The 22,608-nt window shown below is 37.7% G+C and overlaps 1 protein-coding gene across 9 annotated transcripts in view; it reads left to right on the forward strand.

Moving 5' to 3' along the window:
* PLCH1 (phospholipase C eta 1) overlaps positions 1-22,608 on the forward strand; it is a 203,495-nt gene that overhangs the window by 121,668 nt on the left and 59,219 nt on the right. For all 9 annotated transcript variants that reach the window (XM_032408395.1, XM_032408398.1, XM_032408396.1 and 6 more), the window contains 2 exons: positions 8,172-8,301; positions 11,866-12,036. In XM_032408395.1, the coding sequence (XP_032264286.1) occupies positions 8,172-8,301; positions 11,866-12,036 (301 nt within the window). The remainder of the gene's footprint in view (positions 1-8,171; positions 8,302-11,865; positions 12,037-22,608) is intronic.

The following is a 22,608-nucleotide window of genomic DNA, read 5'->3' on the forward strand; positions in this document are numbered from 1 at the left end:
CTTTTGCAAGTCTCTTTAATATCTAGCTGAATAGAACACATATATTTTCCTACCTGCTTCTGCATTCAATCTGTATGTTGTATTGTTTTGGTAGAAATATGTGAGGAAAATTTAGCCTGACACAGATAAATGGTTGGAAAAGGGGGGCGGGGAACCTCATGGTTATGGGGATGCTTTGGATTATACTTTGGGGATGGCTGTACTAAGGCCAATCAAGATTCACCTTCTGCCTCCATTGGAGCATGTTTTTTTTTTTTTTTTTTAATTTTTTATTTTTTATTAACATATAATGTATTATTTGTTTCAGGGCTATAGGTCTGTGATTCATCAGTCTTACACAATTCACAGCGCTCGCCATAGCACATACCCTCCCCAATGTCCATCACCCAGCCACCCCATTCCTCCCACCCCCCTCCACTCCAGCAACCCTCAGTTTGTTTCCTGAGATTAAGAGTCTCTTATGGTTTGTCTTCCTCTCTGGTTTAATCTTGTTTCATTTTTTCCTCCCTTCCCCTATGATCCTCTGGAATATTATGCAACCCTCAAAAAAAATGAAATCTTACCATTTACAATGACATGGATAGAACTAGAGGGTATTATGCTAAGGAAATAAGTCAATCAGAGAAAGACAACTATCATATAATCTCACTGATATGAGGAATTTGAGGAAATTTGAGCACATGGTTCTTGCATACCTGAACAAAACCGAGGTTTTTCAACAAGGAAGAAGGAAGGAAAATGGCTGTAGGGGAAGACAAGCAATTCTAGAAGTTGCTATCCTCACCCAGTTAACTAGGACAAGTTCGCAATGTTCCAGAGCTTTTAGCCACTTATATAAATGCCTCTCATAAGCCCTGCAGTAGACCAGTAAGAGCAATGGGCACCTTGTTGTTTTTTCTAAATGGTGGCAACATTTACCCCTTTATTAGATCTTTCTAGTTACGTGAGAAGTGCATGCTCATTGCAGTAAGCCAAAGAATACAGAGCTACATAAAGAAAAGATCAATCATCTTTATCCCTGTCTATGAATTTTGCACCTTCTCCAAGGTTACTGATGTTAACAATTTGATGCACACCCAATTGGGTTGTCTGTTTTTCTGTTGTTGAGTTTTAAGAGTTCTATATGTTAATTCCTTATTAGTTACATGATTTGCAAATATTTTCTTTCATTCTGTTGGTCTTTTTACCTTATTGATAGTGTCCTCGGCGCCCAGTATTTTGAAGTTTTCATGAAGCCCAATTTGTCTGTTTTTTCTTTTGTCACCTGTGCTTTAGTGTCATACCCAAGAAATCCTTGCCAGATCCCATGCTGTGAAGATTTTATTCTGTTTTCTGTTAAGAGTTTTACTGTTTTAGGTCTTACATTTATGTCCTTGATCCATTTGAATTAATTTTTGTGGATGGTATTAGGTAATGATCCAACTTCATTCTTTTACATGTCAATATCCAAGCTTTCCAGGCCCATTTGTGGAAAAAACTGTCTTTTTTTTTTATAAAATGGTCTTGGCGGCCTTGTCAAAAATCATTTGACCATAGGTGTGAGGGTTTATTTCTGGGCTATTTTGTTCTACTGGTTTATATGTTTGTCTTCACGCTAATACAACACTGCTTTGATTACTGTAGCTTCAAGATAAGTTTTGAAATCAGGAAGTGTGAGTCTTCCAATTCTGTTCTTTTTCAAGATGGTTTGGCTACTCAGAGTTCCTTGATATTCTATATGAATTTTAGGATGGATTTTTCTATTTCTGCAGAAAACGTCACTGGGATTTGGATAGAAATTGCATTGAATCTGTAAATTGCTTTGGGTAGTATTGACATTTTAACTAAATTGTCTTCCAGTCCATGAACATGGATTCCATTTAGTTATGTCTTCTTTAATTTCTTTCAGCAACGCTTTGTAGTTTTCATTGTGCAAGTTTTTGACCTCCTTTATTAATTCCTAAGTATTTTGTTATTTTGATGAGATTGTAAATGGAATTGTTTCTGTAATTCCTTCTCAGATTGTTAATGTTCATATATGGAAATGCAGCCAATTTCTGTGTGTTGACTTTGTGTCCTGCTACTTTGCTGAATTCATTTATTCTAACAGCTTTTTTATGGAGTCTTTAAGATTTTCTATATATAAGATCATATCATCTGCAAACATAATTTTACTTCTTTCTAACTTAGATGCCTTTTCCTTCCTTCCTTCCTCCCTCCCTCCCTCCCTCCCTCCCTCCCTCCCTCCCTCCCTCCCTTCCTTCCTTCCTTCCTAATTGCTCTGGCTAAAACTTAGCACTGTGTTGAATCAAAGGGGTCAAAGCTGGCACCCTTGCCTTGTTCCTGATTATAGAGGAAGAGCTTTCAGTCTTTCACTATCGAATATGATATTTATTGTGTTTTTTTCATATGTATCTTTTATTATGTTGAGGTAGTTTTCTTTTATTCCTGTTGTGTTGAGTGCTTTTATCATGAAAAGGTGTTGAATTTTGTCAAATGCTTTTCTGCATCAATTGAGATGATCATGTGGGTTTTTTTTCCTTTCATTATGTTGATGTTGATCTATTTTCATATGTTGAACCATCAGTATATTCCAGGAATAAATCCCACTTGGTCAGGGTGTATAATTCCTTTAATATACTGCTGAATTTTATTTGCAAGTATCTTGTTGAGGATTTTACACTACTGTTCATTGGCCTGTATATATTTTTTTTCTTGTGGTATCTTTGTCTGCGTTTGGTATCAGGGTAATGCTGGCCTCATAGAATGAGCTAGGAAATGTTCCCTTTTCAATTTTTTGAGAAGGTTTGGTGTTAGCTCTTTTAATGTTTAGTAGAATTCAGCGGAGCTATCAAGTTCAAGTATCAAATATCGAGTTTTCTTTGTTAAAAGATTTTTGGTTACTGATTGAAGCTCCTTACTGGTTATAGATCTATTCACATTTTATTTTCTTTGTGATTTAGTCTCTGTAGGTTTTGTGTTTCTAGGATTTGTCCATTTCATTTAGGTTATCCACTTTGTTAGCATGCAATTTTTCATAGTACTCTCTTAAAATCCTTTTTATTTCTATAGAATTGGTAGTAATGTCCTCACTTTTGTTTCTGATTTTAGTAATTTGAATCTTTTCTCTTTTTTTGTTAATCCAGCTAGCTAAAGGTTTGCTAATGCTGTTGATCTTTTCAAAGAGCCTACTTTTGGTTTCATTGATTTTTCTCTGTTGCTTTTCTGTCTCTATTTCATAGCTCTTTCCTCTAATCTTTCTTATTTTCTTCCTTTTCTGCTAGCTTTCGATTTAGTTTGTCTTCTTTTTTTTTTCTAATTCCTTAAGTTGTAAAGTTGATGGTTAATTTGAGATCGTTCTTGAATTTTATTTTTAGTCATTATTTTAAAAATTTATTTTTAAATCAAAGTAGAGTTGACATGCAATGTTATATTAGCTTCAGGTGTATTTTCTTTTTTGTTTGTTTGTTTGAATGTAAGCATTTGTAGCTGTAAATCTCCCCCTTAACACTGCTCTCGTTTCATTCGTCTTTAAGTGTTTTATAATTTCCTTTATGATTTCTTCTTTGATCCATTGGTTGTTTAAAAGTATGTTGTTTAATTTCCATAATTTTGTGAATTTTCTAGTTTTCCTTGTTAATTGGTTTCTAACTTTATCTCATTGTGGTCAAAGAAGATACTTTGAATGATATCTATGTTTTAAACTTGGAGACTTAATTTATGGCCTCAAATATGATCTATCCTGGAAAATGTTCCATCTGCACTTGAGACAAATGTGTATGCTATTGTTGGTTAGAGTGTTCTGTTCATGTCTGTTAGACCTAATTGGTTGATTGTGGTGTTTGCATTCTCTGTTTCCTTATCTTCCATCTAGTTGTTCTATCCATGTTGTGAGTGGGGTATTGAATTCTCCAACTATTATGTAGAACTGTCTACATCTCCCTTCAATTCTATTAGTTTTTGCTTCATATATTTTGATTTGTCATCAGATGTATCATTGTTATAATCATTGTATCTTTGAACCTTTTATCAATATATAATGTTCTTATTTATCTCTTAAAAACTTTTTTTGATTTAAAGTTTATTTTGTCCGATATTAGAGCCACCTCTGTTCTCTTTTGGTTACTATTTGCATGGAATATCTTTTTCCATCATTTCACTCTCAATCTGTCCAGGTTTTCTGGATCTTAGTTGAGTCTCTTATAGTTGGGTCTTGTGTTTTTATCCATTCTGCCAATCTCTGTCTTTTGATTGGAGAGTTTAATCCATTTACATTTAAAGTACTTACTGATAAGGAGGGACTTATTTCTGTCATTGTGCTATTTGCTTTCTATATGCTTTATAGCTTTTTTGTCTCTTGTTTCCTGCATTACTTTTTTTTGTTTAGTTGATTTTTTTTTTGGTAGAGAAATTTTAAATTCCTTTCTCATGTCCTTTTATGTATAATTTATAGCTGTTTTCTTTATGGCTACCATGGGGATTATGTTTAACATCCTAAAGTTATAATATTCTAATATGAATTTACACCAGCTTAGCTCAATAGCTTTTTGAATCTGATTTTGTTTGTCCATACTTACTGGTAGTAGGAAGTTTTCGTGTTTGAATTAAGCAGGTTGACAGCTGAGGGATTTCACATTCTGAAAATCTGCTACCTGGAAAGCAAGTGTACCCCAGAACTGCACAGGGAGCAAGTTTATAAGAAATAGAGAAACAGTTGATGCTTGTGTCGGTGAGGAGAGAAAAGGAAAGAGGAAATTAATGAATAATAAAGAAGAAGCTGATGTCAAAAATAGGGAAAGTTATGTTGAATCAGGGAATGATTCTCATACAGATTTGTCAGAATTTGATAGGGTTTTAGATAATATTTTCATAACAGAATAACATCCTTGATTGGGCATACATTTAATTAAATTAGTTGAGGAGGACAGCTTTGGGATGTTCATTATTATTACATTTCAAATAGGCCTTTCAACTGTGAATGAATACTGAGAATAATGAATCTTCAGTGGCTGTATGAAAAAAAAATCCATCCAGTGTAAAATGTAATTCAGGTTATTTCTGCAATATGGCTATGTTTCATGGAGGTAGATGCAGTACTCGTATATATTACAAGCAATATAGTATTGTGTGTAAGGACTCAGACTGGCATCGCACTGCCTGGCATTCAGCCCCAATTCTGCCATGTACTGTGTAACTTTGGATAAGTCGCTTAAACTCTTTTGCCTTAGAGTCTTTGTCTGTCACATGGTGATGATATTAATCATGGTGTGTGCCTTATGTAGTTTTGTGAAGATCAAATGAGTTGACATACACAGAGTGCTTAGAACACTGTTATTAAACACATAGTAAGCACTTATAAATAATAGCTACTATTTTTATTGCTAAAGAGAGGATTGTACTGACAAATTTTTTGCTTTCCTATTCAGATAGAGTCTGAAATCTCAGTGACCCCAGCCTGCAAGCCTCCCCATTTTTCTCCATCAGTCCATTCTCCTCCATGATTTCCCTGCCTTATCTCTTGACCCTACAAGGGAAATTATTACCTCTAGAAGGCTTTAGGCAGTCCCTTATGGATGTTGTGAACCAAAGGTTTACACCTTCCTTATGAATCAGGAACCCTGCAAACTGCAGCCTGTAGGGCACATCTGGCCTATTGCCTTTTTTGCATGTGCTCCTGAGCTAGGAATTGGTTTTCAATGGCTGAAAAAAAATCAAAAGAAGAGGAATATTTTGTGAAATTGTGAAAATTATATGAAATTCAAATTTCAGTGTCCATAAGTACAATTTTATTAGAACATAACCATGCCAATTAATTTCTGTGTTGCCTGTAGCCACTTTCATGTCACAGGGGCAGAATCGAGTAGCTTGCAACTGAGACCTAATGGCTTACAAATCCTAAAATATTCACTATCAAGCCTTTTCCAGAAAAAATTTGCCCACCCCTACAGTAAATACTACCATTCAATGCTTTACATTTTCCTGTATTTTTTGATAGAAAATTCTAGGCCATAACTTGTCATTCAGTTTTTACTCTCCCAGTTTTTCTTTGCAGAATGATAGTTTCTCTTCTTAAACTTATCCTGTATAATGATGCGAATCATTAATTTAGAGCTTGCTTGGGCACTCCTATCTTAATTATGAAGAATAGCTTTAAGATATCAGAATACTTTTACCTGTAATTGTATCGTATACCATGTGTACTGTTACTGGAAGAGAATGGTTTTTCCTTTCATAGAATCTTAGAGTTGGAAGGGACTTCAAGGTCATCTAGTTGTGTTCAATGACATTATAGATGAAGAAAGGGAAGACCCAAGAAGTGACATAAGTGACCCTCTGTCACAGGGCCAGGCCAACAAAGAATCAGGACTAGTGTGCATTTCTCGGTCTGATTCTCCCTCTTTTATGTCTTACCAATCCCATATCCCCTAAACCAATTGTCAAGGTCAGCTTTGCATTGACACTGAAGGCCTTGCAGACACAGGCCCACCCTAAGGGTTTGTGTCAGCAGAATACTCATCCTTAGGGCTTGCTTGTCTTTGCCTCTTCTCTGGAGAAGTCTTTGAGAGGCTTTGGTAAAGAAGTATAAAATAAAAGGATGAGAATATTATCACTATTGGACTCATTTCATCACTTCTTTGAACTCTGGCACAATACCTTGTTGGGCTCAGAGCAGTGTCCACAGGCAAAAGAAATAGACAGAAAACAGAAAAAAAAATTACATTCAGGTACTTATTAATAATTGGCCCAAACGTTTCACTCTTTTGATTCTTCAGTTATTTTTACCTTCATGCTGGGTCACCTGTTAACTTCCAGGTGTCAGGTATAATGAGGTCCTACCTGAACTCTCTGAGGAGAAATTGAATTAGAAAGAACTGGGCTGGTTATTTTCAAATATTATAAAGGGAACAAAATGTGAAACGAGGTATTTACAGTATGAAAATGACCTCTATATAAATTTAGAAGAAATAAGACTTTCTGGTTGTTTTTACTTCTTGAGGTAGTCTCCTACAACCATAATTTGAATCACCTAAGAAATGTAAATATTCTGTGTTACCACTGGGAGGACTGTTAATATTTTGGCTTTGAAGATCAGTTTGATGTCATCTGCTTGATAAGCAAATATTATTCATTTCCCCCTTTCTCTCACCTTACTCCCATTCTCCCATTTGTTGGTTTTAAACCTATACCTTTCCCTTACTTTGATTTTCTGGTTTCTTGCCACCAGTTGTTTCTTTACTCTTCATTCCCCTTCAAATTTTGAAGCTCAATTTGGTTTTCTAAGTATACACACGATTCCTGCCTTCTGTAATTTACCCCCAGCAACTATGAATCATCCATTTTTTTAAAATTTCAGTTCATCCACTGGTTACCATTTATTTTGCTTCCTTACTATGTAAAACAACCCAAGAGCCATTCCCCCTGAGGGTTTTTTAAAACCTCAATTCACCTGATGTAAATCTTTTGTATCTAAACTCCGCTTCATACCCTCAGTCACCTAATATCATACTGGCATTTTGAGGGTAACCTCTAGCATATCAGGCTTGCCCTGGAGTTAGAAGTTTGACACTATTAGGCAAAACCTTCAAAACTGGTAATAGGAAGACGAACATAGTCTAGAGTTAGGCCTTCTGCACAGAAGACAAGAGTACTAGACCAGGTTGCCAAAAACCTGGATCTCTTACTAATTTATCCTTAATGAATTCTCTCTTCTCCTCTAGCTTTATATCCTCATCTGAACAGTGAGGAGGTTGAACTAGACAGTCTGAGTTTCTAAATGTAGGAGTGGGCCAAGAAAAGGGAACTGAAGACATTGTCTAGTGTGGGGTGTTGTGAAGGTAAAAATATACTAAATGGAAGGTCGTAGAGGAAGAAGATAAGGCCTAAATTTGGTATATTTGGGGTTTCATCACCTCATATTCCTTAACGGATTGGATAAGAATATGTGAGGTAAAGCAGCTCTCAAGAGAACATGGTTTGACTCTCCTTCTAAAGTGAAGGGAATCAGGTACAAGTGCCCATTCTCCTGTTGCTTGTGGTAACTATTGGCTCCCTCGCCTGTGGATCGCAGGCAGGGCCTCCTCAAAAGACTTTCTTCTCAAGTTCCGTGTTTATGATAAATGTCCTTGTGAGTATTCTGTGAGAGAGCAGTTTTTATTTTGATGCAAAAAGTATTTTTCTTGACCTTTCTTCATGTGGGTGAAGCAGACCTTTGAGGAAGCTGATAAGAATGGTGACGGCTTACTGAATATTGAAGAGATACATCAACTGATGCACAAACTAAATGTCAATCTTCCCCGAAGAAAAGTCAGACAAATGTTTCAGGTACGTTTTCACAGTTGGGTTGGCCTTGTGTAAAATACGCGTTGGAAGTTACTGTTGTACTTGGATATTTCAAAGGCTGTTTTGTTTTGTTGAAAGTTGATATTACCTGCTCCGTATTGTTGCATTTTTCTTTTTTTTTTTTTTTTTTTTTTAAAGATTTTATTTATTTATTTGAGAGAGAGAGAATGAGAGAGAGAGAACACATGAGAGGGGATAGGGTCAGAGGACGAAGCAGACTCCCCGCCGAGCAGGGAGCCCGATGCGGGACTCGATCCAGGGACTCCAGGATCATGACCTGAGCTGAAGGCAGTCGCTTAACCAACTGAGCCACTCAGGCACCCTGTTGCATTTTTCTTTGATGAAAAGAGAGGTGTTTTGTTTTGGGAAGGAAAAAAAAAAAAGCTTCCTAAACTTAACAATTTCACTTCCTAGGATGCTTTTTTTATTGTTGCTGTTTTCAGAGAGTAATTATAAGCACTTTACCTGGCACTTAGATAATGGAGTAAACCTGATCAAGGCCCTTTGAGGGAGTGATAACATCTCATGGGCCTACCTCACAGAGCTCTTGTGAGGATCAGAATCAAGACTAGATAGCATGAGAAAACAGCACTTACTGAAGTCCTCGAGAGGCTCTGTTTCATTTCAGAGGAGTTTAAGATTTAGAATCCATGATGCTTAGAAGTGCTGTATCACTCCTACTGTTTAGGGAACTCTCCAGAAGTTCATTCAACTGTCTGTTGGTATTAAATGAGATGCTCTTTCCCTGTTGGTCAGTCCCTGAGGAAAATCCTTGGGCCAAAACTTACTCTGTGGCCCCCAGCTGGGAGTGTACCTAGTCCTCCATCGAAGGTGCAGAAGTGAGCTCTGTTGAGTGAGTGCAAAGACAATGTTAGATTACTAGTAATTGCTAATATCCTAATTTAAGAAGTGCTCTTATTTGGAGAGAAGTCATATGCACGATTCATGTTTTGCAATAATTTTCTATTCTAAGTGATTAGGTGATACTTTGTGCATGCAAAAATAAGCAGAGGGTGTGATCTTTTCTGATGGTTAATGTTTTGTGCTGCTTTTGTTTTCTAACCATTTGTTCTTAGAGGCAGTAAGGGCAGAAATAACGTGAGGAATGAGTTGCAATGATGAATGGAAGGTGGAGGCTGGTTCCATTCTGTGACCTCTTACCGTGGTCCTGTCCTTGGGAAGCTCTTGGCTGGACATGGTTTGCAATGAGGGGGACTTGGTCACATTGCAATGGAGAACAACAGAAGAGAAAGGAAAGAAGAGGAAGGCATATGCTGTAGAAAGAACCCCAGAGATGGAGTGAGGGGCTTTGGAAGGGAAATGTATTGTCACAAATAGAGTGAACTGTCTTTCAACTATATGGAAGGGTTTGCCACATTCCTGGCACTCCCTGTGATATCTCACTTTTGTCCTGTTGTGAGCCCCACACTCCCAGCTGTTCCTTTCCACAGAAAATGCTCATGGCACTGAAGAGGTAGCTTCTGATCAAATTAGAGGGGCCAAGCTTAAAGAGGAAAGGCAAAGTCTATACCTACAAAAATAATGATGTGGGGGTACTTTCTGGATAGTTAGATCAGGGAGTAACATAAGATACTGATCTATTTTTATTTATGCATTTTTCCCCTTCAGACACCTTTTATTTCTCATGCACTAAGCATTTTGCAGGGCAAACCAGGAAATGTTTATGTCAAATGTCTTATGCGTTCAAAGTGAATCCTTTAGATAAATTTTAAGAAGACATTAGGGGTCTCTTTTTGTGACCTTAGGTTTAAAGACTTATCAAGCCAGACGTAGGATAAGGTGTAGGACCTGCTGGAGAACATTTCCACTGCAGCCCTTGTACCTAGCAGGGTTGTGGAAATGCTCTTTGTGGGAGTGATAGGACCAAAGATCTTGGTATTATTTCAGGAACATTCTTCTTCTGGCTAATCGCTAAGACATTGAAGCCTTCCTAGAATTTTCTTTGCTTTTTTGTTGCAGAGCAAGATTCAACTAAAATTTTTTTCAAAATAATCTTTTATGTTATGGATAGCTACTTTTAAAGTCTCTAGATGCTATTGTTTACATGTCGGAGTTTTACTGTTCTTAATTGTTTAGGCATTTATAAGGAAGTCTTGAAAAAGTTACTTCTCTGTATCTAGGGTTAGATATTTTGAAACAAAGTTATGGCAGAAATTTGAATATTAGACCCAGTTTCTTAAGATGCAGTGATTCTGGAAACAAGCATCTCACACACCAAAAATGTGGATATTCTATAGACCATTCTCCTTCTACCTTTAAAAGGACAGAAGGCAATCAGCTCCACAATGAAACTGTGTGTTATTTAAATATTGGTTAAAGTGTGTGCTCATAATTATCCCAAGGTTAGCAAAATTTTTAAAAATATATTTTTCATGAGCACATTGACTTTCAAAGCTATGTTTAAAACCTTGTAGCAGCTGAATATATACATCCCAAAACCTGTGCAGTTCAAGATGCCATTCATTCCCTGTCAGTTTGGGTTCAGTTATAACTGTGTTCACGTAAAATGAAGATCATGTAAATGGATTAGCTGCTCATTACATATTCCCAACAATTTTAGGGTTTTTTGACAAATTCAGCCAATCAGAAGGAAGATACATGTTGAAAGATTCTTGCTCAATATTACTAGAAACAAATAATTTCAACTAAAAATCAGTCCAGGTGGATTTTTCAGACTTCTGTGGAGGGAAAACAAGCAGGTACCAATGATCCTGATGGCTGTAAGAGCAATAAACTACCTATGCCTAATTAAGAGAGATTCTGTTATATATAAAAATTATATTTGAATTACATACAGTTCAGAACCTGGTTAGAGACTAGTATTTTCATAATGTGTTAAATATTTTTTCTCTTTTGCTCATGATTTCTCTTGTCCATCATTTCTTTTTCCTTTTTCCTTTTTTTTTTTTTTAAAGATTTTATTTATTTATTTGAGAGAGAGAGAATGAGCATGAGAGCGGGGAGGGTCAGAGGGAGAAGAAGACTCCCCGCTGAGCAGGGAGCCTGATGTGGGACTCGATCCCAGGACCCTGGAATCATGACCTGAGCCGAAGGCAGACACTTAACGACTGAGCCACCCAGGCGCCCTTTCTCTAGCTTTTTGAGTTGAATTATTATCTGTTTTCAGTCTGCCTTGCTTTCTAATAAATTGAAAACTTCATTTCCTTCTAATTACTGCTTTAACTCATCACAAAAATTTTAATATGTAGTGCAAGTGTTCATTTCTATGTCTCATTTCCTATTTAGAAATGTATTATGTTGTCTTCAGACTTTTTTTTTTAAGCTTTTTTGGTTGGTTTATAAATTTACTGTGATCAGAAAAATTGGTTTTTATAAGGTTGATTCTTTATAACATGAAACGTTTTTTGTGGCCTAATAAATAGTTAAATTGACCCACGTGTGCTTGAAAAGAATGTTTACCATTTGTGAAATGTGTTCTAGCCTTTTTATAGAAAATATTATTTCCCAGTACTGAATTTCCTATTTCAAATTCTCACACTGCCTTGGTTTTTCTCTGACTTTCAGGAAGCTGATACAGATGAGAATCAGGGAACTCTGACATTTGAAGAATTCTGTGTTTTTTACAAAATGATGTCACTGAGACGGGACCTTTATTTGTTGCTCTTGAGCTACAGTGACAAGAAAGATCACCTAACCGTGGAAGAACTGGCTCAGTTTTTGAAGGTGGAGCAAAAGGTATCATTGGACTGTTGGATTGAATGTTTACTTAAAAATACCTAAGAATATACAGGTTTCTTCTGGTGTTGGATATAGGTACACTTTATTTTTAGGATAGAGGGGTAAATATCACAATTCCACAAAAAGTCTTATGAGTTATTTATAACATGTTTCTAGCAGCTTTTATGAGGGAGTGATAAATTGAACACTCACATAATTTTTTAACTTAAATATGTTGACTATGGATAAGCACATTTTTCCACAAAGTAATGGATGTTAACTCATGTGTTTCATTTTAGATATAATGGTTATGTTTTCTTTATACTAATAATATAGGTAGATATTTGTTAACTATGATGTAATTCTTAACTAGCAATATAGTAATTCATTGATAATTCTGATAGGGAATTGACATTGGATCATATCAGAAGACTAAGTAAATTAAGTCCTGATTAGCAAAGAGAACTCCTAAATGTATTTCAAATAAGAACTTTTTTAAAAAAGATTTTATTTTTTTATTTGAGAGAGAGAATGAGAGAGAGAGAGAGAGAACATGACAGGGGGGAGGGTCAGAGGGAGAAGCAGACTCCCCCCTGAGTGTGGAGCCTGATGCGGGACTCGATCCAGGGACTCCAGGATCATGACCTGAGCCGAAGGCAGTCGCTTAACCAACTGAGCCACCCAGGCACCCTAAAATAAGAACTTCTAATTTTAATACTATTTGGTCAACAAGGCTAGTCTTCTCATATTTTTTTTTAATATTGCCTTAAACTCTTTCTTACTGATGTAGAATAAATGAATCTTTTTGTTTTTTTTAGCTTTATTGAGTTACATATGACTAAAATTGTATATGTTTAAGGTGTACAATGTGAGGTTTTGATATAATGTGTACATTGTAAAATGATTACTACAATCAAGCTAACTAACATATCCATCACCTCACATAGTTATGATTTTTGTGTGTATGTGGTGAGAACACTTAAGATCAACTCTTAGCAAATTTCAAGTATATAATCTAGTATTATTAACTATGGTCACCATGCTGTACATTAGATCGCCAGAACTTATTCATCTTGCATAATTAAACCTTTGCACTCTTTGACCAACTTTCTCCCCTTCCCTCTCCAGTCCATGGCAACCAACCAGCATCTACTCTGCTTTTATGATTTTGACTTTTTAATTTTTTAAGATTTTGGTTATTTATTTGAGAGAAAGTGCACAAGCAGGGGGGAGGGGCAGAGGGAAAGAGAGAAGCAATCTCCCTGCTGAGCAGGGAGCCTGACAGGGCTTGATCCCAGGACCCTGAGATCATGACCTGAAACGAAAGCAGACGCTTAACCGACTGAGCCACGCAGGTGCCCCTATGATTTTGACTTTTTTAGATTCCACTTTATCAGTGAGATCATTTGTCTTTCTTTGTCATTTCATGTAGCATAATTTCCCCTAGCTTTTAAAGATGTCACAAATGGCAGGAATGATTTAATCAATCATGCCTACATAATGGGACCTCTACCAATGGGACCTCTACCCTGCACCATGAGGTTTGGAGAGCTTCTGGGTTGGCGAAGCTACATGGATGTACTGGAAAGGGGAAGGGGTGTACTGTGAGAGGGCATGGAAGCTCTGAATACATTCCCACATACTTGCCCCGTGCATTTCTTCATTTGGCTGTTCATGAGTTGTATACTTTGTAGTAAACCAGTCCTAGTAAATAAAGCACTTTTCTGAGTTCTGTGAGTCATTCTAGTGAATTACGGGAACCGACAGGCTTTCTCCTTGACTAAACTCTTGGCAGGCTCTTCTGAGTCCTTTTTTGAGTAGGCCCTGTCATTGGGCCTTGTCTTCAAGCGTCTAGCAAGAATCCTGCTAAGTCTCTTTAACCAAAACCTGCATCTTTGATACCTGATCACCTCAATATCTGATAAAATTCCTTATCTTTCACCATCTCCTAAGTGATATGTGATCACTTTTTTTCCTTCAGCAAGAACCCTGTTAGGTAGGTTTAGCCAGAAATACCTCTTACCCCTGATGTTTCCTCCACTGACCCTGACCCAGCTCCTTGGGCATAAATCTCCCTTGTCCACCCTGTATTTGGAACTGAACCAGTACTATATACTGAGTTCTCTTTTCCCCTATTGTAATAGTTACTGATTAAAATCTGTTTTTATTGCTTTAAATACTGTCCCGTTCTGTTTTTTCTTTTTTTCTTTTAAAGATTGATTTATTTGAGAGAGAGAGAGTGTACGTGTGTGCGCAAGTGGGTGGAGGGGCAGAGGGAGAGAATCTTCAAGCACACTCCCTGCTGAGCGTGGGGCCTGACGGCGGGACTGGATCCCAGGACCCAGGAGATCCTGACCTGAGCCGAAACCAAGAGTCAGACGCTCAACAGACTGAGCCACCCAGGTGTCCCATGGTCTGTTTTTTCTTTGATAGATCCCCCAGATTTGTAGTAGGCCAGGTAGAAATGCGTGTATCCTGAACACCTCATTTGCGGCTAGAATCTGAGGTGGAGCAGTCTATGGGATTGAACACTTAACCTGTGGGGTCTAATGCTAAATCCACATAGTTAGTGTCAGAACTAAATTGCATTGTTGGGCACTCAGTGTTGGAGAATTGAAAACTTGGTTGGTGTCAGAAAAAGATACACTAGATTTGGTAATGATTTACTTTACCCCATTCCACAGTCACATACTTTTAGGAATAACAGATTCAGATTTAATAAATTTTGGTGTTGCTTTCTTAAGGATTAAGTGTTAGCAAAATGTTTCTATCAAAATCTGTTATTTTAATTAGTTTGCTAATTTGGCAAAGGCAGAGATTCTCCATTAACAAAGTTAACTATAACACAGGTAGAACATGGGAATGAAGTAACAGAAGAATTTTTTTCCCTATGCCCTACTACATACATCTCTTCTCCTCTGTTTTCTGCCTTTATAACTACTTTTGTACTCTCACCTGGACAACTCTTTTAATACAGTAGAAAGAACATTAGACTGGGAGCCCAGAAGACCTACATTCCATACCCTACAGGCTTTATTGGTTGGAGAATCTTGGGCAGGTCGTTCATTATTGTTTCTGAGCTTTTGTTTCCTAATCTATAAAAGGGAGCTGATATCTACCTTTCCAATCTCACAGTGTCAAATTGAACATTGATTGTAACGATGAATGTGAAGGCCCTTTGACACAGATACTCAGAAGCACAGCAGTGTAACAAATTAAAATTACAATATTTAAAACTACTGACTTCAAATTCATTTGGACAAGTGGAATTAACCCAGCCATTTGAATAACAATAGTGAATGTCACTTGCTAAGGGGCATGTGTTTCTTCCCTCCTTTTGGTTATATTGACGTTCAACCAGTAAATTTTTGTTAGGGAAAACAGAAGCCAGTGTTCTATGACATCTGCCCCTGGCAGACGATTACCTGCATCTAGTTTAATTTTCTAAATTAGCTTGAAGCTACATACGGGCATAATCTGAAAGATATTTTATGTTTTTATTTTTTATTTTTTTTAAAGATTGTATTTATTTATTTGACAGAGAGAGTGAGCGAGAACAAGCAGGGGGAGCAGCAGAGGGAGAGGGAGAAGCAGGCTCCCTGCTGAGCAGGGAGCCAGATGCAATGCGGGGCTTGATCCCAGGAACCCGGGATCATGACCTGGGCTGAAGGCAGATACTTAACCAACTGAGCCACCCAGGTGCCCCTGAAAGAAATTTTTCAAAAATTATCATACATCAAGATACATAAGCCATAAAGGAAAATATTAATGTCTTGAAACTTCTAAGTTTCTGTGTAGTCCAATTTATCAAACACCATAAAATTAATGTCTAGCACAAACTAGGAAAATACTTGTAACATACAAAGGGAGAAACGGTGAAATTCCTTAATATGGAAAGTGCTGTCATAGACTACTGAGGAAAAAAATGAATACCCAATGGAAACATGGGCAAAACATTTGAAACATAAAAAATTTCATAAAAAATCAATAAGCCTATTGAAAAGTTCACCCTTCATTAGGAATTCAAATATATGAAATAAATGAAAAGACCATTTTTCACCCACTAAATTAGTAAAGGTTAAAAAAATACTATCAGACATGGTGTCTGTTTCTTACATTTCCAGTGAAGTTGTGGAATGGTATAAGTTTAATTATCAAATCATTTTGGGACAGTTTAATTATCAAATTTTATATAACTTATAAACCTTTGACCAATCTGTTTTACTTCTAGTAGTTCATTCTGAGGAAATAATTGTGTTCATAAAAAAAAAAGATGTGAAGTTATGCATTTCAGCATTCTTTAAAATAGAGAAAAATTGGGCACAATCTAAATATGCAGCAAGAGAGCCATTAGTTAAGAGTTTTGTGGGATTTTGAGTTTTAAAACGGGATTTTCACAATGGAACAAATTGGAGGCAATTTGACGACTCATATGGCAGTAATTCATTCATTTTTGATGGCATAAGATTGGTGTACACACCAGAGTATTCAACTTTTACAGATTTACTCAGTTGTGAAATGAAATCTCACTGCTGGTCACATATGTTGTCAAAGATGATGTGAAATCAAATGTTGGCCCACGGGTCAGATTTTTATTTCACTGAAGCTCTCTGAAACCTGAATTCATACCTTTGACAGGTCCAACTGCTGTTTGATTAGGTCTTTCATTTTTAAAACCTGGATGTGCTAGGGGAAAATTCTCTCTGTCTTTTATATCCATGAAGAAGTGCCAGTTAAGAAGAAACCAGCTGGCTGACATTTCTCTTTCATTGCTTCCTTGCAACCACAAATAAAGATCACCGACATCCACGAGTCTGTGATTCCAAAGTACTAGGTCGGGTTGAGGTTTTTTGGTTTCATTTTTTCCCCCTGTGTTTGCCAAAAAACAATCTATGTCTCCTCCAGATCTACTATCCATTTGCTGGCACTGGGGCGGAATGTGTTTTGTGTTCAGTGATTTTCAGAGTTTTGGTTCGGGAGCGATAATTGGATTTCATTCCCCCATCCCCCTCCAGCCTTTCTTAACAAGCCTCTACTTTCTTTCTATCCTTTTGTTTCTTGTGGCTCGAGGAGAGAGGAAGTGAAGGCAGGACGACTGAAGCATCCTTGCAGTCTGAGAAACCACCTAGCTGTTTACTGAGTGCAAAGGCTACACCTCCATGGAAAAATCAAAAGCAGATTTCTCTTCATGCAGATTTCACTTTCATCTGAAATATGCATATGGGTGGTTAATTCCAGGGAAATTTTCAGAGCTTTACTGATCTCATGCTAGAGGGCCTTCTTATTGTTACTTGTTTATCTGACATAGATCTATACATTATCTCATTGTGGTGCTTCTAACAGTTATCCCCTTTGTGTCTTTATTCTTTCTGCTAAAATAGTCCCTTGATTCTTCTGATCCAGTTACCAGCGTCACTGTGCCATCTCCCTTCATTATCTTTCACTGAATCCAGAATGATGTGGTGAGAGTCATGGTCATTCTAACCTTCTCTCTCTATAAGAAATAATTATAAACATTTCTTCGTTTATAACTACCCCTTTTGGTGCCAGTGTACCTCTATCTTTTTTTTTTTTAAAGCATTTTCCTCATCATAAAAGCATTCCTTTAAGAGTCCTTCCTGAGTTTCTGTTTCATTTACTTAATTATTCACAGTTAACGCAATTGAGAGAGTTTTCAGAGTAATTGTATCTTGTAATATTTTTGCTGCCCTGAATATAATTCCCAAATGACATTTTCTGTGAAGTAGTCATACATTCAAATGCTTTGAAATGTGTGGTTAAATATTAGGATGAGTTAGAGGTAGCCAGTTTGGGGACGTAAATTGTTTCTTATTCAGCTGAAAACTGAAGGACCATTCATTTAGAGATGCTCCTCCACTCCCTTCTGAAGTTACCCCAAGATACAGGAAAGAGACTTTTTTCTTCTGCGTAAAACTACAAGGACAAAGAGAACAGGGGAAGAGACAGGAACAACAAGATCTTGAAATTTGTCTGATCTAAAGGAGACCCCAGAGCACTGAAATTCAAGCCCACAGAGCAAGAAACACGAAGCAACTTCGTTCACTCAGCAGAATCCCGGAAAAGCTCAAGAATCAAAGTTACATGATGCCCTTGAAAATAGGAGATGAGGAGGGGTGACAAACACAAGCATTGGTTGGAAGTGGTGTTCTAGATCCTCTCTCCTACCTCTTGCAGCAGGGTAACTGTCCCTCCTCCAACCTGGCATAACAGTGGAAGTCAGAACCGGAGAAGGATGGCCCGGAAGGGTCTAGCTTGAGGCATCCCAGGCCCCCCTGAGTACTGGACATGTGGTCTGTGAAGATGGCTGCAGGAATTCCCCCATTCCTGTATGTGTGCCCCTTGTCAATATGACTTTCCTTCTCCTCCCATCAAGCAGTAGTCTCTCCTTTCCTGCCCCTTGAATCTGGGCTGGCTTCGGGATTTGGTTTGACTAATAGATTGTGGTAGAAATGATGAACAAGGAGCCTCTGGAAGCCCTGATGGTTCCACTCCTGCCCTGTTGGAACTGTGTGACTACCACATGAGGAAACTGGGCTAGTGTTTTTGAGGATGAGAGACTCCTCAGAGAAAGAGGCCCAGGACCAACAGCCGGCACCCACCGCAGGCATGTGAGTGAGCCCATCTTAGACCACCGAACTGTAGTCAGGTGACTGCGTGCCTATAGTCACTTGAACAACGCCTAGATGAGAACAGCAAAATAACTGTCCAGCCAGACCCAATCCCACTTGCCATCCTGCACAAATGTGATTTAAAAACAAACAAACAAACGTGGTTGTTGTTTTAAGCTTCTAAGTTTTGGGTGGCTTGTTTCAGAGAAATAGGTAATGAGTTCAGGGACAAAGTGAACATCTGTGCATTGAAGTGGGAGAACCATAACCCTCTTCTAATAATCTGCTCCTATGTTTATATAGGGGAGATTACAGGTAGGAAATAGGAGAATATGACAAGCCATAGTGGGTTGGATAGTGGCCCCAGAAGATACGTCCCAAGTCCTAACTCCCAATACCTGTGAGTGTGACCTTATTTGGAAATAGGGTTTTTGTAGATGTAATTAAGTTAAGGATGTTGGGATGAGATCATTTTAAATTCAGGGTGGACCCTAAATCCAATGATGAATGCTCTTAGAAATGCCAGAAAAGACAACCTAGACACACAGAAGAAGGCCACGGAGGCAGAGACTGAACTTACGAAGCCCCAAGCCAAGGAATGCCAAGGTTTGTCAGCACCCAGCAGATGCAAGGAGAGAGGCATGGAGCAGATTCTCCCTCAGTAGTCTCCAGAGGGAGTCGACCGTGCCGACACCTGGAGTTTGGACTTCTGGTCTCTAGAACTGTGAGACAATACATTTCTAAGTTTGTGGTAATTTATTAACAGTAGGCCTAGGAAACTAATATACCAACCCCAGAAAAAAAACCCAAACCTGAAGATATTTACATCAGATATCTGATAAAATAGTACAGCCAGGGACTTCTACAGTGAAGCCCACTAGTCAATCAGCTCTGCTCGGGAATTACAGAGCTTCCAACTAATTTATTTTGATTTTAAATACACGTTTAAATAATTTAAAAAATGGGTTTTAAAATGGCAAGGTTACCACATGTTTGAGGAAATCCTCTACCATAAGATACAGAGACCAAGGTAAAGACAGAGCATCAGGAAACTTGGAGGAAATAGAGGCAGCGCAGGGAAAAGGACATTTTTAAAACTGCCATTAATATCAGAGTTTTGCAACACGAGACTGTAGCCATGAAGCCAGAGCAATACCCTCTGGGAAAAGATGGTTCAGAGGAGGAAAAGAGCAGAGAACGAAATTCAATAAATGGCCTGGGAGATAGTGAGAAAATTGCCCATAAAATAGAGCAAACAACAAAGAAATGGAAAATAGAAAAGATAAGGAAATTAGGGGGTCGATCGAGAAGGTCCACTCTCTGAATAATCGGAGTTACAGAAAAAGATAAGAAGAAATATAAGGGACGAAATTATAAAATAAATAATACAAAAAATGATTAGCATGGAAAGTTAGAACTCTCTAGGCTGGCAGGGCCACTGAGTGCCAAGTGCTGTGAATATAAGATCCACAGAGGGGCACCTGGGTGGCTCAGTCAGCTGAGCATCGGATTCTTGATTTCCCCGCAGGTCATGATCTCAGGGTTGTGAGATTGAGCCCAGGGTGGGCTCCGTGCTCAGTGGGGAGACTGCTAAGATTCTCTCTCTCTCTCTCTCCTCGCCCCTGTCCCCCCTGACCCCGCCCCTCTCACTCCTGCACTCTCTCTCTCTCAAAAAAAAAGATCCACACAGAGACAAATCATAATGAAATTTCACAATGCCAAGGATAAAGTGAAACCCTAAAAGTTTACACAAAGCAAGAGAGAGAGGAAAAAAAAAAAACGTTGATGCAATTAACAAGCAAAAACAGGTGCTGTCAGAGGACTGGAATCAGTATGGCATCAGACTTCTCAACAGCAACTCTGGAAACCAACAACATAGGAGCAACGATTTCTGACCTCGAATTTTCACCTGGCTAATCTGTCCACTGAGTGTGTGTGCAGAGTAAAACACACTTAAGAACACAAAAACACATGCAAGAAATAAATAATTTGCTTTCTGAGTGTTCTCTGAGGAGCGTGAGGGGATGAAGTTAGAACAAAAGCTGATTGAAGTGCTGGAATCCCACCAGCCTGGAAGAAGAAGGACCTTTCTAGGGGATAAAGAGTTGGAGTTCATGGGTTATTTGTTGCCTTTGGTAACTGAGAGGCCATTAGAGTCACTAGGAAGAATTTATGAGGGGGACACTAGAAATTAACCAAATGGGTAGACATTGCAGTAATTAACAGATTGGAAAAAATCCTGTAAGAAATACAATCATGGGGCGCCTGGGTGGCTCAGTCATTAAGCGTCTGCCTTCGGCTCAGGTCATGATCCCAGGGTCCTGGGATCGAGCCCCACATCAGGCTCCCTGCTCAGCGGGAAGCCTGCTTCTCCCTCTTGCACTCCCCCTGCTTGTGTTCCCTCTCTCGCTGGGTCTCTCTCTGTCAGATAAATAAATAAAATCTTAAAAAAAGAAAAAAAAGAAATACGATCATTATACCATAGACTCAGTATTCAACATTTGCATGATCAGAATAATTCAAAATTCAATAGTAATTTGATAAAAATTAAGATATAGCTATCCTCGGTGGAGGGGTAGAGGGAGAAAGTTTGCAGGCCCAAACTAGCTAAATCTTTAACACAATAAAAAAGTCAAGAGATAATGCTTAAAGTGTATAAAAACAGAAAATAACATCATTAACATAGTAATTAGGAATATAAAGACTCCTTCCAATGGAAATATCTAGAAGTGTTGACATTACTTTTATTTGGAGAGTGGTTCTCAATATAGAAGGGGGAATTCTGCTTTCAATCATAAGCATCTTAGTTTTGACTTATTTATGAATATATTACTTTGATAAAAATAAATTGAAAAGAGTTTAGCAATATTAAAATTCTCTGCAAATTATATTATGATTTTTGTGTTTGGTGTGCTTTGGGAATCATAGCTATAAGAAATAGAATTATTTACTTCTGACTTTGTTTTGAAATTGTCACTCAGTGTCAAAGCTTTGCCAGATAACTTATAAGAAGTCTGGGGATAAAAATTTAGGATCAGAATAATAGTATGTTATATAGAGATCTATGACTTTGATTTCTACAACGAGTCCATCTGGAGTGGATTGACCTTTAATATGAGGGCCAGTTAGTCTTTTTTGGATGAGATTAAGTATTATAGAAAACAAGGAAAAGAGAAATGGAGTCCAGCCTGGAATAATCAAAGAACTCAAACTATAATAACTAACTTGAGAGCTTAAAACATCTCAAGAAGTTAAGATTTAGGAGTTTCAGCTATATTGAAAAAACAGTTTTGAAAGTAAGCATTTCAATTTTTCAGTACAAATAAAAACTCCCAGATAATAGGTATAGTGTAAAAGAAAAGGCTTTGGATTTGAAGTCAGAAGGTTGAAATCTGATCCTTGGTCCTGCCTTCTGTTGGTTTTGTGACTTTGACATAGTGAACCTTTCCTAGCATAAATTTTCATATTTTAAAATGGGGATTAAAATCCCAAGTTTACAAGACTGTTGTAAGAGCTATTTAAGATTTTGTGTGTAAAGGCTCTTTATAAACTTCACAGCACTGACTGCATTATATAAAGGTAAAGAATCATTAGTCTATTCAGGTTTTTTAAAGCTCTTTTAGCACCAGTTGCCTGGTATAGAAAGAACACTCCTCCGTGTTGGAAACAGCAAGTGGCTCAGACACTGATAGCAAACAAAATTTTCAAAAGAGCTGCATGAGAAATAGGAGTAGAGTAGAGAGAAGTTGTGTTCTATTTCACCTTATTAGCTATGTCACAAAACAAAGGGAAAAGGAACCGTAAAGAGCATTAACCTATGTTGAACCCTCATTCACACAGTAAAATCTCACAATAACTTTTTAAGTAAGGTCTAAAGAATTCAGTTGTGTAAAAATGCAGGATTTTGCTATTGGGAGGTTAATAAATTAGACCAGGAGATGGGGGAAGCGTGGAAGCTGAA

Source organism: Phoca vitulina, unplaced genomic scaffold (assembly GCF_004348235.1).
Source record: "Phoca vitulina isolate PV1807 unplaced genomic scaffold, GSC_HSeal_1.0 scaffold10, whole genome shotgun sequence".
NCBI lineage: Eukaryota > Metazoa > Chordata > Mammalia > Carnivora > Phocidae > Phoca > Phoca vitulina.